The 15,847-nt window shown below is 33.6% G+C and overlaps 1 protein-coding gene across 25 annotated transcripts in view; it reads right to left on the reverse strand.

Moving 5' to 3' along the window:
* The window catches only part of C2CD5 (C2 calcium dependent domain containing 5), a 101,543-nt gene that overhangs the window by 14,744 nt on the left and 70,952 nt on the right, over positions 1-15,847 (reverse strand). For all 25 annotated transcript variants that reach the window (XM_011283842.4, XM_011283841.4, XM_045061541.1 and 22 more), the window contains 9 exons: positions 14,962-15,148; positions 11,845-12,009; positions 8,090-8,230; positions 5,692-5,755; positions 4,815-4,876; positions 4,461-4,559; positions 3,860-3,949; positions 3,077-3,164; positions 2,026-2,112 (listed from right to left, as the gene is read on the reverse strand). In XM_011283842.4, the coding sequence (XP_011282144.1) occupies positions 2,026-2,112; positions 3,077-3,164; positions 3,860-3,949; positions 4,461-4,559; positions 4,815-4,876; positions 5,692-5,755; positions 8,090-8,230; positions 11,845-12,009; positions 14,962-15,148 (983 nt within the window). The remainder of the gene's footprint in view (positions 1-2,025; positions 2,113-3,076; positions 3,165-3,859; positions 3,950-4,460; positions 4,560-4,814; positions 4,877-5,691; positions 5,756-8,089; positions 8,231-11,844; positions 12,010-14,961; positions 15,149-15,847) is intronic.

A 15,847-nucleotide genomic window follows, 5' to 3' on the forward strand; every position in this document is an offset into this window, starting at 1 on the left:
AAAAATTATTGATTTAATAGATTTGAAGCTATTCGGAAATTTTTAATTTAACTTAATTCGGAAATTTTTAATTTAACTTAATTAAACATTAGCCTCTGATTTTGATTAATTAGCTTTTGATTTATGTTTTTAATAACAGGAACATGTTAATTATTGAAGAACCATTTGCTATAGAAACCCAAGGAATGAGAGTTAAAGGCTAGAGAGAATATTAATCCTTTCACATCTTGCAGATGAGGAACTGAGGCTTAGTTGGCTTATTAGAGGTTAACCGGCCCAAGTTCTCACACTTGATCAGTCGCAGAACTGAGAAGAGAACCCAGGTCTGCTACTTTATTACTCCACTTTAGGGCCCCTCTCCACACTCCCTGAAATGAACTGCAATGTTTTAAGTACTGTTCAGATATGACTTATTCTACTCAAATTCTTCTTTCCTCATTCTACAAAGTATCATTTGTACAAAATAGACTCATGACGCCAACAAGCACTAGTTTTAATTACCTTTGAAAATACTTAGCTACTGCAGAAACTGCAAGTTATCAATATAGATACGAAAAATTTAAAGAATTTAAATCCAATTTTCTTCAGAAATCAGTAACTGCTAACAAGGTAAAATTGAGCTCAAGGAACCCCATATCCACAAGTATATATTCCTATAGATTGCCAATTGATCAAATCTTTTTGTTGTGATTACATTTTTTGGTTTTGGTTCCCCCTCCACACCCCACCCCACCCATTGCAGGGTAAGGATAAACAAAATGACACCTAAAAGTGATTTGAACTAACCCTGTGGCTAAATACAAGTTTCCTGTACAAATAGGTGTTTTAAAAAAAAATTGTATCTAGTCAGTACAAGGAAGATTCTTCACAGTTCTTTTTGTTCTAGAAGCTATATTTAATTGATAAATCTGAACTCAGATTATCTTTGGATTTGATTTTTCCTCTCTCTTCTTTCAAGGAGTTGAACTATGCTAAAATTCTCTATGGAGTTCTAAAGTAGAATTTTAACTTAAACAAGAAAGAGGACCACAGTTACCATGTTAGAAAGTTCAGAATCTGAAACGAGCTTATCTTTTCATCTTCAAAATATGAGACAAGATCTATTTATCTACATAGATAAGCAGGCCTAGTGATTTAGTAAAGACTCTATATGCAATGTGAATATAATACTATTCTGTATTATAACTAATTGGTATCAGATGAAATAACTGATAAGTACAAATCATTTAAAAATTTCTCTTGCATTATAAAATGTAAAAATTAGAAAAGCCAATTTTGATTGAAATAACAAATGCATCACTTCTCAGAATAAAAAACTATGAAAAAACAAACTACACTTATTGTATATGTAATGCTATAAAATAAAGTATAGTAATTCTGAAAATTCTTATAATAAAAATTGCCCTGAAATCAGAAGAGAAATAGAAAATACTACCTCCCATTTTTTTCCAAAGATTGTACAGATCTATGTAGATGTATTGCTATTAAGAAAGCATCATTTTGCATTTGAAAATATGGCAGTATCTTTAAGCACATAACAACGTTCCTCAATAATAACCAAGACACTCAAAAGACAGCTCATCCCTTTTTTACTTATACTACCCCCACCTAAACCTCTCCACACACCTTCTGAAGAAAATAAGTATTTTATTATCCATAAAATGTAAACATTTTTGAAAAGATTCAATCGTTGCTGGAAAAAAACCTTACCAGATAGTATCAATATATCATGTGTGAGTAGTTACTTAGGGAAATACAGATTTCTGAAGATAAAACTTTAATACATTTGAAGTGTAAGAATGGAGTATCACATGAAAAATTACCTTAATAATTTATGATGAGATTACTTGAGAAATTAAAATATGAGGAATATTACTCTCTCCCCTGTACAAACATGAAGAAACAGACCATGAGGGAATGAAGAATAAATCTTCATCTCAAGAGTAAGTAAGATTGCCTACAATGAAGAAGTAAAAGGAACGAAGAAACTAGGATTTGTGTTCACATTTCCCTCATTTAACCAACCTTTAGCTGGTGGAAAAGGATGAGAAGGAAGCGAATCTGAACAGAGCTCCAGTGGAAACTGCAGAAGTTCTTCATTATCTGTAGAGGCTTGAGAGGCAAGAAAAACACTAGTTATTTAGTAATGATCCAGTATTAATTTTTTTTAATTAAGAATCTGGGATAATATATATTTCCCCCCAATCCAATTTATTCTCGTTATTTTCTTTTTGGTTTCTCCCATAGAAACCCTTCACCTGCATAATGTTGAGAGATGCTCTCTTCCCTGCTAGGACTGTTGTGAGATTTAGAAAAACTCCTAAGTATAAATCTCTTAGCATATAACAATAAGAACTCAATAACAAATAATAGCTCCACAATTATCATTCTACTTTTTGTACCATACTAGTTCTATGATACTTAAACAGTTATTTTCTATCTTCTTAGATAAATATCTGAATGCAATCGTTAAATACATCTGTTTGACATTAATTCATGCTTTGCATGTAGAATGTAATCACCTTTAAAAATTTTAGACTAACCATGTATATTTCATTTAGCCAGGTAAGTCCTTAAAGTTTAGAAAGCATACTATTTCCCTGTCCTTTTTTTCAGAACACATAACAGTTTTTAATAATGAGTTTCTTTGGAATATATTAAGGATGGTACTTCCTAAATTTTACTGGATAAAGGACAACTCTGAGAATCTGCTGGGTACCAGGGAACCTTTCTTGAGAAGAATACATGATGTTTACTACATCAGTAGGTTCTCAGATGCCTTGAGGACCTCCCCAAAGACTCCAGGACAGAAATCACAAAATTTCTGCAGAATTAATATACTATAAACTAAGCCTAAAAAACAGCAGCATTCTTTATGGAAATAAATACCAGTGAACCACCTATTCATGTGTGAAAAATACCAAGTCAATCACATTCTTCTTATCCACCACGTTATAAAGATAGAAAAAGTGACATATCTCTTCTTCAAGAAAAAAGTCATTTATTTAATCTACCTTTTTCACTGAACTATAATGTATACAAACATGAACTATGCTCCCATCCATCACAGGTTTACCTCTTTGCAATGACTTTTCAACATGTGTTTTTGTGGTCTGTAAAGCCTGATTTTTGTCAAAAGTTATTGCAACTGCTGTGACTGTAACCTAGAATTACAGAAACAACGTGATTAGCAAACTAATCATTGCCACAAAAAGTTTCTCACAAACCTTCTTCAGTAGCATGGAACAATTTATACTAACTGGCTAACTTGCTTTTCCTGGTTAAGACTCTCAACCAGAATTGCCAATAACTATTCAGATATTCAGACTACAACTGAGTCTGACATGTGTACCTAAACCTAGATATTCCTGCAAGAGCTCAAGTACCTTCTCTAAAATATGGGGACAGGAGAAATCCCACATAAGTACACATTCTATGCTAGCCATATGATTCTACCTTTGGATTACTAGAGTTCAGAAAAATAAAACATACATGGGCTGATTCATTCTAATATGTTTAAAAATATTATAAAGCAAAATCCTTTATACTTATTCACTTATGGCAGGTTTATAATATTAAAACAGATCAGATAAAAGCTAGAATTCTTCTTCAATAATAATTGAAACTTGGGGTGCATGGGTGGTTTAGCCGCTTAAGCGTCCGACTCTTGGTTTCAGCTCAGGTCACAATCTCATGGTTTTGAGTTCGAGCCCTGCATCAGACTCTGTGCTGACTGCACAGAGCCTGCTTGGGATTCTCTCTGTCTCCTTCTCTCTGCCCCTCCCCTGCTTGTACTCTCTTTCTTAAACTAAATAATTAAACATTAAAAAATAATAATAATAATTTGAATCTTAATTACCTGTATTAATTCATCTTCAGGCAGAGATACTGTAAAATTTACATGGCAAAGGCAGCAGGGGATCATAGACCGTAGTTTAAAATACAGGCTCTACACAATAGGAAATATTAGTAATATCATTTCTTTTGATTAAAACATTTTTAAAAACTGATTTTTCACCACACACTGCATTATGGCAAAAGGGACATTTAAAAGAGTAAAACAAAGCTGGTCCACTTGTTTTGTGTATTCTTACATTAAGAATATTATTTTAAATATTTAAGCAGACAATAAGATTTAATCATAATAACCAATAAGTCATAAAAAGTAATATAGGAAAAAAGCCTTTTTTAAAATTTATGTATATACAATAGATTCATATGAAGCTTAAAACTATGAAACAACTTAAAATATATGTCATCAATAGTGTGGCACATTAAGATGGAGAGGACAACTTTAGCATTTTACCAGATGACAGAGTTAAGATTAAACTAGTATGTAAATGAAAATAATTTGGCCCACAACTGTGTAAGATATTCCAGACAACACATACACTTTCCTTTTTTAATTTCATAATTCTTAGGAGTTTTAACTAAAATATAGTTAGTCAAAAGATTCATACCTTGAGCAAATTTTCACAGAGATCATTAAAGTTCTTATTAAGGGCTTGATTAGTCAGGTTAAGGCTGCTTAATCGGATTACTCTTACTGATGTGAACATCTAAATATGGGGAGATATAATAGCATGTCATTTAATATTTTTAACTAAATAATGTAACAGTTGATAAAACTGCCAAATAATGAATAATAAATAATGTAGTATGAAAAGGGCTAATCCAAAAAAAAAAAAAAAAAAAAAGAAAGGCTAACATTTTAATTGCAATAAGGAGGTCAAAGAAAAAGCATATATTAAGAAGGAACTCGCTAAAATCACATACATTGTATTTGTTTAAAATTGTGAAAGGGAAAGGTTTACCTGTATTTCTGATGTCCAATTGTTTATACCAGGCATAATTTCTGTATTACAACTATAAAAGCCTGTTGAAATAAATCATAGTTAAACTATATGATAACGCTTCATCTATTTTTATGTTAAAGAGTAACATTTTTCAATTATCACATGGAATTCTAACTATAAGATCCATTTATTCTTTTTTCTAAAATACTATACCTTCAGTAGACTTTAGACCATCTCAATAAATTATCAGTTTGGTTTCTTTTTTTTTTTAATGTACGACCATAAAAGGATTAAAAATCAGTTCACCTAAATTTTTGTGGTTCTTTCTTTTTAAGATTTTATTTTTAAGTAATTTCTACACCCAGTAGGGGGCTCGAACTTAAAACCAGTATCAAGAGTCACATGCTCCACGTGCCTGGATGGCTCAGTCGGCTGAGTGTCAGATTCTTGATTTCGGATCAGGTCACGATCCGAGAGTCATGAGATCGAGCCTCATGTCAAGCTCTGGGGCTCCACACTGAGCATGTAACCTCCTTAGGAATTTCTCCCTCTCCTTCTCTCTCTCTCTCTCTCTCTCTCTCTCTCTCTCTCTCTCGCTCTCTCTCTCCCACTCTCCCACTCTTGCTCTCTTTCTCCAAAATGAAAAAAACAATCTTTTTAATAAAAAAAGAGTCACATGCTCTACTGACTGAGCTAGCCAGGTGCCTCCTTAGTTCACCTAAATTCTAACATAAATATTTTTAAAGTATGTTTTTAGCCTTGGAGAAGCAAAGCACATGATAGGATGTGACACTGATAAAACCTTTAAAATAACATTACTACTGTAATAATTATGAACTAAAATACTGATACGTAAAACTAGTGTCATCTCAAAAGTAAAGTTTCTTCCACTCACCTGAAGGGGGAGGAACATCAGTAAGCAGAGAATGTACATCTTCCATAGCATCTGTGTCATCAATCTGAAAATAAAGATTAGAACTATTATGTAAGTATAAATACATAGTAATTTCAAACTTTAAAAAAAGAAAAAAATCATTGTTTTTATTACTTACTAAATAGAAAATATAAGAATCAAGGAAAAATGGAGCTATTTTTTCCTAAGTTAAAATACAAAACTTGAAAAAGAAAGTTCTGATATCTGTAAATTTCTCCACAGTAATTATTATAAATACTTCTAAAAAAATATTTCACATTATAAAGTATATTCAATTAAGAAAAAGACAGCCTTCTATTAAGCCTTTATGAGGCATGTTTCAAAAAGCTTACAAAGATACATAAGCAATTATTATTTCTATTTTTATTAGCTAATAAAGAACAATTTCAAAAAAACAGGATCTTTTGCCTTAAATACAAAACTGCTTTAAAATTGAACTATATAGGGGCGCCTGGGTGGCGCAGTCGGTTAAGCGTCCGACTTCAGCCAGGTCACGATCTCACGGTCCGTGAGCTCGAGCCCCGCGTCAGGCTCTGGGCTGATGGCTCAGAGGCTGGAGCCTGTTTCTGATTCTGCGTCTCCCTCTCTCTCTGCCCCTCCCCCGTTCATGCTCTGTCTCTCTCTGTCCCAAAAATAAATAAAAACGTTGAAAAAAAAAATTTAATAAAAAAATAAATAAATAAAAAATAAAATTGAACTATATAGGGATAAAAAAAATAAAACTGAATTATATAGGGATAAAATTTAATAAATAAATAAATAAATAAATAAATAAATAAATAAATAAATAAATAACATTGACTTACATAGGGATAAATTTAAAGGCACATCTAAAAAAATAACTCCAAACCCCATTTCTCTTATATCACAATATTTCATTGTGAATAATTAATAGTGAAAATATCCAGCTAAACAAAGACTGACATTCATCTGCACGTTGGGAGTCTGACTCTCACACACTTCAATTGTCCCCTCACATTATCCTTGAAACTTCAAGAACCATTTTTAAACTTTACTTTAGAGACCCACTGTCATAGCCATACCTCAACTCATTATTCCCCAAAACATTCCACCCCAGATCCAACTACAGTGTCCTGTCTGTTCCTTCTCTTACTTCATGAATCTGCACCTTGTTCTCAGTTCTGCACAGATCTAAAGCACTTTTGTTCTCTACTTAGCCAGGATCCAAGACCAGAAAGATCAATAAATGCTCCAGATCAAACTTCAGGTAATGCTAAGAATCACCTGAAGAGTAAGATTCTTGGGCCCTACCTTGAAATTTTCATTTACCAGGTCTGAAGTGGGCCCCCAGAACTTGCATTTCTTCTAAGATCCCAGATGGTGCTGATGCTATAGGTAGTCACAGCACACCTGGAGTGACACTACTCCAAACAGTACCCTGGAACCTTTTACCTCCTTAGCCTGACATATTCTTTCACCAACCTCCATTTTTTTTTTTTTTTCATTTTCAGACTGTAGAAAAATATGAGAAACAGGCACACATCCATACAGTTTGAGTTTTCTACAAATTCACACCCTCGCCTTAGTTCAGGCTTGTGCATCTTGCATGGCTGACATCCTGATCACATTCATGGGCATTGTTCTAGATTCTTCAAACTTCCAAACTCATCCCAACACAATCTACCATCAGCTTCCTGCTTTACTAAAATAAAGGCATCTGATTTTTTCTCTCAACTGGCACCTTTCTAGAACATTTCTGTGTATCCTCATTTATTTTCCTTTCCTTCAATATCAAAGGAAGACCATCCTTCAAAGCTAACCATTTACAGAGGAGGGCAGAGAGAACAGATTTGCGAGGGAGGAAGCCCCATATATCTTCTGTGTCACATTTATCCTCCAGGAAAGTTCTGAGTGTATTTTCATAACCAAAGTTCAATTATACCTTCTGAATTCAGTAAGAAAACACTACACTCAGAATTCACAGTACTTATCATATTACATGTAAAAAGGATACAATTATAATAACATGTTATAACACATGAAGCAAGTAGATAATAATTATAGTAAGTGAAAGAACAGCATTTTAATTTCTTATTTAAATTCATTCAAGTTTACAAAAATAGCTCCAATATCTATCATTACTATTTTAAATTTTAGCATCATTTTATTTTAACCCATCCATTAATTTTTCCAGAATCACCTGCATTATTGTATCTGGTGAACAAAAAATACATTACCAAGTTCTGATATTTTCAAGTCAATGGTCATTTCTGTAATAACATTTTTAAATGGATTTATAGCAGTTGTAATAATACAAAATCACATCAATTTAGGATCCGATTGTAAAAAATGTACACCTCATCTTCCAAAAACCTTAATTAATTTAATGCAGTAATACCTCCAAAACAAAAGCATCTTTTTTCCCATGTGAAAGGTCCAATTCTGTAACTTCATCAGAGCTTTCTGACTGAGATCTTAAAAGTCTTGAGCGCTGTCTAGGTTCCGGGATGGGTGACCCTATAATCTCTTCGGATATCTCCTGAAAGAAATATAATTGCTTTATATCACATAAGACTGTCTTTTTCAGCTCTGGGGTTATTTTGCAAACTGTAGTCTTTTACTTCTTTCTTTTTACTCAAGTATAATAGAAATATAACATTATATTGACTTCAGGTATACAGCATAATGATTTGGTATTTGTACACTTCAGTTTGGTTTTAAATTTTTATATTAATAGATAAATATCTGTGGAGAAAAAAATCTGTAAAATATATTCACACTCTATATTTAATTATAACTTTTATGACTAATTAACCTTTTAGAGAGTACATGGATACTTCCTTTTATCACTAGTAGCCTTGATACACTAATCCATAACCATACACGACTGTCATGGACATAGCAGGGCAACACTGACATCTAGTGTATAGAGAGGACACCACAACGAGTAGGGAATCAGCAGCCCATCCAGTTCATGTGGTATTTTCTACCCAATATTTAAAAGACTGAACAGTCCAGAAATCATTAAAAATGTAGTTCTCCAGATGGATTCTAACCTTTTATATCTTTTCTTATCCAGTGGTAATTTTTCAAAGTGTCACATAATAAAATGAGGAATATGATAAATGTGTGTATGTGTGTGCAGACATAATACATAATATTATGCAGGGATTTGCTGTACAACTTGTTAAGCTAAACAAACTGGTAGCTACAACAACAATCTTTTTTGAGGTCAGTGTATGGTGCAATCCTATATGGGTTTGCAAGCTCTCACCTACTGTATAGCCAAAGATCAGAGGTAACCAGAGGTTCTAAATATCTGTTGGCTATAAGGACTATCAGGAGAGTGTGAATATGTGAGCACAAATAGAAAAGGCTTAGCCTATTGCTGGCATAACAGAGCTATGTTTTTTAAAAAACAAGGAATATAAGAAAATTTTTTTTCAAAATTACAGCTTTAAATGCTCATTGTTAGCACACACCTTACATAAGACTACCACCACACTTTCATAATAGCTACCTATAGAGTAATTTCACATTCATATCTCTTATTTGTACCCCAAATTAACTTGCCCTGTATAAATTTGACAGGGTTCCTATTATAATGACCACACAATGAGAAAGAGTTGCAGTTCAGAGGTAAAGCAGTTTGCCCAGGTTTGAAAACTAGTTTAAGCGATGAACCTATCTAGATCAGTTCTTTTGCTCTGAGTACAATGTTCTTCTCTTTGTAATGTTTTTAGTAGTTTATTTTTTTTTAAATTTTTTTTCAACGTTTTTATTTATTTTTGGGACAGAGAGAGACAGAGCATGAACGGGGGAGGGGCAGAGAGAGAGGGAGACGCAGAATCGGAAACAGGCTCCAGGCTCCGAGCCATCAGCCCAGAGCCTGACGCGGGGCTCGAGCTCACGGACCGTGAGATCGTGACCTGGCTCAAGTCGGACGCTTAACCGACTGTGCCACCCAGGCGCCCCTGTTTTTAGTAGTTTAAAACTTGGTTATGCCTCTGCTCACTATGTCCTGGACCTAATAAAAGCAACTATCTGGTATTTAATGTATCTTAAATTTGTAATGAGGTTCCACCACGGGTACCTATGGTATTTTGACACCTTTAGTTGACTGAATTTTCTCCATTTTAAGTGGTACTACACCCCTGCAATAGAAAGATTTTTCAATATTGAGGGAAAAAAAAGCGTATTCACTGCAGCAGGAGCTACCTTCATAAGAGAAGAAACACACTGATTCACATTTTCAGTGTGGGCATACATTGTCTTAGAAACTGAAAAGACAAAATTGTAATATAAGTGAGTAGTGGCCTACTACACTGACTTCATCAAATTCCGAGAGGTTATGCTGAAAGACTGTAAGGTATTCATTCACTACCTGAAATAGGAGAGACATATTAGAAAATCTATTAAGTAGTCTTTTGTGAAATATGGTCCTTTTCAACACATGAAATCTGTATAAGCTGAAATTTTAAGAATCATAACAGATTTATTCCCTCTAAAATGTACTTCTAAAACAGAAGTTCAATAAATATTTATTGAATAGATGAAGTGAGTTAATTCACATTTTCTAAATGTGTCTCTGACTTTAAAAGGCTCACATTATTAAAGAAAGACATGCAAAAAGTAAGTGCAGTAATATGTAACAGGCCCTAAGACAGAAGCACATACAAGTACAAGAAGAATATAAAGGAGGAGGGGTCAATTCTTTCTGTGAGAGGTCAGCATGGAAGTACTTAGTTGATAAATACCGTTAAGCAAAAGAATTCAGCTTATATCATGGAGCCCTAAAATAAAGCTCTGCCAATCATTCTCCCCAACAGGCATAAACACTCTTAGAAAATGTTCAAATATCAAAGCATAATTATAAAAAAAAAATAATGTACTGCAAACAAGCAGTAAAGTGTTGTGCAGAAAGCTTTTATAGAGGCTAAGTATTAATATACTAACACACGAATTTTCTCAGTGAATTTAAAGAAGCTCTACATTAGCACTGCTCAACAGAAATATAAAGCAAGTCACAGGTAATAAAAAGGAAATAAAATAAATTTTAATAAAATATTGTACTTAGTTCACTATATCCAAAAGATTACATTTTCAACATACTACCAATATACAAAACACTCATGAGATAATTTACATTCTTTTTCATCGTAAGTCTTCAGAATCCAATGTGTATTTTATACTCACAGCACATCTCAATTCAGACTACACACACTAAGTGCTCAACAGCCACATGCGACCAGTGTCTACCACGCTTAGCAGTGTAGCTAGTTGTAGGTCATACCTTTAAAATTCTTCCCAGCTTAACTACTTTGCTAGAAAGCTGTAAGTCGGAAGCTAGAATACAGATCACTGTCCCAGACAACCAAAATTTGATAGTGTGTATAAAATCAAATAATAAAAACCACAATAATAATGTTATCTAAATACTTTCCTTTTGCAGAAGTATTTCATTATCAGAGACTCGTAAAGACAAACAGATTCATTCTAACTCAAACACTTCTTTCTTTCAATTCAGACCCTGGCTGTAAGGCGTCCTCAGAGAAGGAGGCCCTGTGAAACCTACTGCAAACCTGGTATAAAAGACTGATTACAGAAGTGACTGGTAGGAAAATTCTCAAAAAGAAGCAAAAAGTGAAAAATGGTGTATCTTTCACATTTTTATCATAGATAAGCAATCTTTCTTTTCACTAAAAATGAACATTTAAACCATTTATTTAACTGTTCAGCAATATTTATCAAGAGGCTACTAGGAGGAACTGTCTGGGCCTCAGGAATACAGCCCCGGGGGGGCCTCATTTTACTAGGAGTAACAAGCAATTAATAGAATCAAAAACCTACTTCTTTGTGTTTATACATACACACACAGAGATAAAAGAAATAAAAAACAGTAAAACACAGAAGGGGGTTAGGGAGTATCAAAAATTGATGGGAGAGTATAATTTTCAAATCAGGCAGTCAGAGTCATCTCCCTAAAAGGAGACATTTGAGCATGAATGCAAAAGGAGGTGAAAAGAACGAGTATTGAGGAGAGCGAAATTCAACAGTGAAAAAAAAAAAAAAAAAGTCCAAAATAAGACAACTCAAAAAATATATTAACTCCTAAACAAGAACTTATTCACAATGTAAATTTATTTTACTTACCGGAGGATTAATTTCATATAATTCTTTATTCTTAGCAATTGTGTCATTTATCTTCTTTTGCATATGAGATATGTGCTGTTCGTAGGAGCCATCATTAGGAGTCTTCCCAGCAATCTGAATACCACCGGGCGTTGGTAAAGCAGCTAAATATACACCTGTGGCCGACTTGTAAAAATAATGGAGAAATAATAAGAAAAAATGTCTAAAGAATAACAGTCCTTAAATTAGGAAAGTTGCCTTTGCCTTACTGGCAAAAAGATCATTAGCATCAATGCATGCATTTGGACATGTTGAAAGAGCACAGAAACATAACTGGCAACAGGAATTGGTTGCTTTTGGTGCGAAACCTGGGTAGGTGGGGACAGCAGTGAAAGAAGGATTTACTTTTCACTGCACTTTAAAATTTTTACTTTATGATTGTAAAAAATAAGTTGCATTGAAAAACCAGTTTAGAAAAAAAGATTAAAAATTGTTAAAAATAAATTTTTTTCATAAGTGAGTAAATAATTTACCTTTAAAGTGGAAAAAATAAAAGGGAAACTTTTGTAAAGCAAGTGAAGAAACTGAACTTCAGAAAGGATAGGAAACATACTCAAGATCACACTATCAATAAATTTGGAGAAGAGATGTGAATATATTTCTCACTCTAAACCCCAAGAACTTTTCATGATACCACCCTACCTCCATAATTACCAAGAAAGAAAATTTTACTTAATACAGATTTCTTTTAAATATTTAATTGAATGACTATTAATTCCTGACCCTGTAACAATACTACATGCCATCAATACTAGAAAACTACTAGGGGAAATACAAAACATGATATGTACACATACACACACACACACACACATACACACACACCTATGTGCATTTACAGTTAAATATGCTTATATAAGCAAAACAAAAATATGTAAGTATAAACGTCAAATTGTTAACACTGAAGGAGTGGAATGCAGACCAGAGAAGACATTTCTCTTAAGTCTGGATATTTGTGCATTTTAAACTGTGTGCATTATCATTATTCTTTTTAATCAATTGCCAATTTTGTGAAAGTCCATCCTAAAAACGGTATGATACTCTATGATGATGTCTGTGCAGTAGATGAGACTGATCCTCAGAAGCTCTCTCTCCTATTTTGCTCATTAGTGTCCATGACTATGTCTATGACCCAGTCTCTGATGTTCATCCTGCCACATGAAGCCCTAGCACACTATCTCTAGCACATTCTTAACTGCTCGCGAATGAGACAACAGTTCAGAGTGGTTGAGAACAGACTCTGGAATAAGACAGGCCTGCATTTGAAATCCAGTTCCAGTACATGCAACCATATCACTTTGGACAAGTGTCAATCTATCATAGCATCCGTTTTCTCCTCTTATAAAGATAATATTGCATTCCTTCTCGGGTACCACAGTGCCAGAAACCCAGCAGGCATCAGACATCATCAGAGAGTCCATCAGAGATCAACTATCAAGGAAGCTACTCTTGGGACCTTGAGATTTAAATGCACAGGCTAAACCACAACACAAAGATCAAAATCTCAAACAGTTATAATGAGTGTCACCAGTGGTCAAGAAGGAAAAGATTGGCAAGAAAGAAAGATTTCAGGCAAGCACTGAAAAATTACACCAACACCACAAGCTAGTTTCCTGGGGCACAACTATCAGAAGTGTTTGATACGGTTGGCACAGTGTTTTTAAATCTTTGAATCTAAATCAAGCTTAGTTCCCACAGATACCCACCAATAACTAGTATTGTGTTCAGGCCAAATTATACATTTGTAATTGCTAAGCATGTGAGTTTTTAGACAAATGAATTATAATGAACACTTTTTTCCCAAGTTGATCTAGATCTCAAATATTTTAATATAAATCAGATTACTTTCATTAATCATTATAAATTTCTCTTGTCAAAAATCATGATTACCTGATTAGTTTATCATCATTGCACAATTATCCCCTACATACAAAAATTTACATATTTGTAAATGTATGAACAGGAAATAAGTTAGCATTTTATCTGCAAGTGCATACTGAGAACAAACACAAGTTCTATAAATTTCTTAAAATGTTTATGCATGTCAGAAAGATGGCAGAGAATTCCAATTTGAAAAGTGCCAGTATCACAAACATTCTAGCTAGCAAAGTGTCTAAAGTATAACAGGACTTCTATAAATACTGTTAATCAGTTTCTATCTGATCAATATAAATTTTGCCTTTGCCCAGTTCTCTGGGTCTCAGACTACTTATAAAGACAACTCTTACTTCCCCACAGACAACTTTCTAGTCAGAACACACTTTGTAAGAAGCCTAGGTGAACATAAAGCTGAGATAAAGAGCTTTCCACCACCTCACAATTTATTAGCACTTAAGAAACACATTCTTTATTGCATATTCTACTGCTGACTGCAGGTGCACATTCAGTATGAAACTTTATTCTCTGTCCAGCAGTAAGCAAGCAGTAAGCAGTGTTTCATATGTATTGCTTTATTTTCTCCATACAACTAAAGATTGTGGTCCTCCCCCTCAGAAGTGATTCTGACATCTGGTAATGTCTGGAAACATTTCTGGTTGTCACACTGAAGGGAAGCTATTAGCAACTAGTGAGTAGAGGCCAGAAAGGCTGCTGAGCACCCTAAAATGAACAAGACAGCCCCCTACAACCAAGAGTCTTCCAGTCCCAAATGTTAACAGTGCAGAGAAGAAACCCTGTTAGCAATGCTAATATTTAGCATAAAAAAATAACATATTTTGCACAAAAAATAATAAAGTCCAGAACAGTGACAACCAACTTAACTAAACAAGCCACACATGATAATTTTTAGAAACTTGACTATTGACATTATGGTCAGAATAGAAAAATACAATAATATAAATAAATTTTACCTCATAATTTTATTAATTTAATTTTAAATAATAATTCATAAATAAAGGTAAAAATAATATATTTTAAAACTTATCACAAGATTTTTCACTTCTTATAATGTCCCCAACCCTTAAAGGTCTTAATGCCCATTTCTCTAGATAAGTCTTTTTAAAAGACTTAGAATTGCACAAAACAGATTCTACTACAACTATAGAAATTATGAAACAAAATCAAAACTTCTAAACTTACCGCTAAGCCCATCAACATATTTTCACCCACTGTGATCTGAATTCTCAGTCCAAATAAAGCATTCATTCCTTTCAGTTTTAGTTTATTCATTAGCTGAGTATGTACTTCATATTCCATAAATGGCAACAGATTACTGATAGCTGTGGCATTTGCTTCTGCCTGTGCTTTCTTTTTTAAACGACATAACCTGTTAAGGAAAATAATTTAGTCACTGGAGAGTATTCTTGGTATCATCTTAAAAAATGTCCAAGTTTTAAAACTTTCTATAAGTGTGCTTAATAAAACATTGACTTGTGTCAAATGGGGTTTATTAAGTTATATCAATAACCTTTTCTGCCACTTTTTTCAATGTGTATGCTTTTGCTAAAAGTCCTATTTTAATAAAAGATAAAGAAAAATCTCAAAATCTCTGGAAATGGAAAAAGTATTGATCAAAATCACTAGAGAATATAATTTAAAATCTTAGGTTTTATAACTCCATGTGATCATACAATGAATGGATAGCAAAGGAAAGAAGTTAATTTACTCATTTAAAGAACACAAAATTTGGGGCCTAGGTGGCTCAGTTGGTTAAGCATCTGACTTGATTTCAGCTCAGGTCATATCTCATGGTTCGTGGGATTGTGCCCCATGTTGTGCTCTTCACTGACAGTGCAGAATCTGCCTGGGATTTTTTCTCTGCTCTTCCCTCACTCATGCTCTCGCTCTCAAAATAAATAAATTAAAAAAAAAAAACAAAACACAAAACTTACCTGAGTATCTATAATGTGCCAGGCACTATTCTAAGTGGTGAGTACTCATCAACAAACAAAAGAGTCCCTTTTCTCATGGTTATACTCCAGGGCAGAGGGGTGGAAATAAAGAAACAAGATAACCTAGGATTATG

This window comes from Felis catus, chromosome B4, assembly GCF_018350175.1.
Source record: "Felis catus isolate Fca126 chromosome B4, F.catus_Fca126_mat1.0, whole genome shotgun sequence".
In the NCBI taxonomy this organism is placed as follows: domain Eukaryota; kingdom Metazoa; phylum Chordata; class Mammalia; order Carnivora; family Felidae; genus Felis; species Felis catus.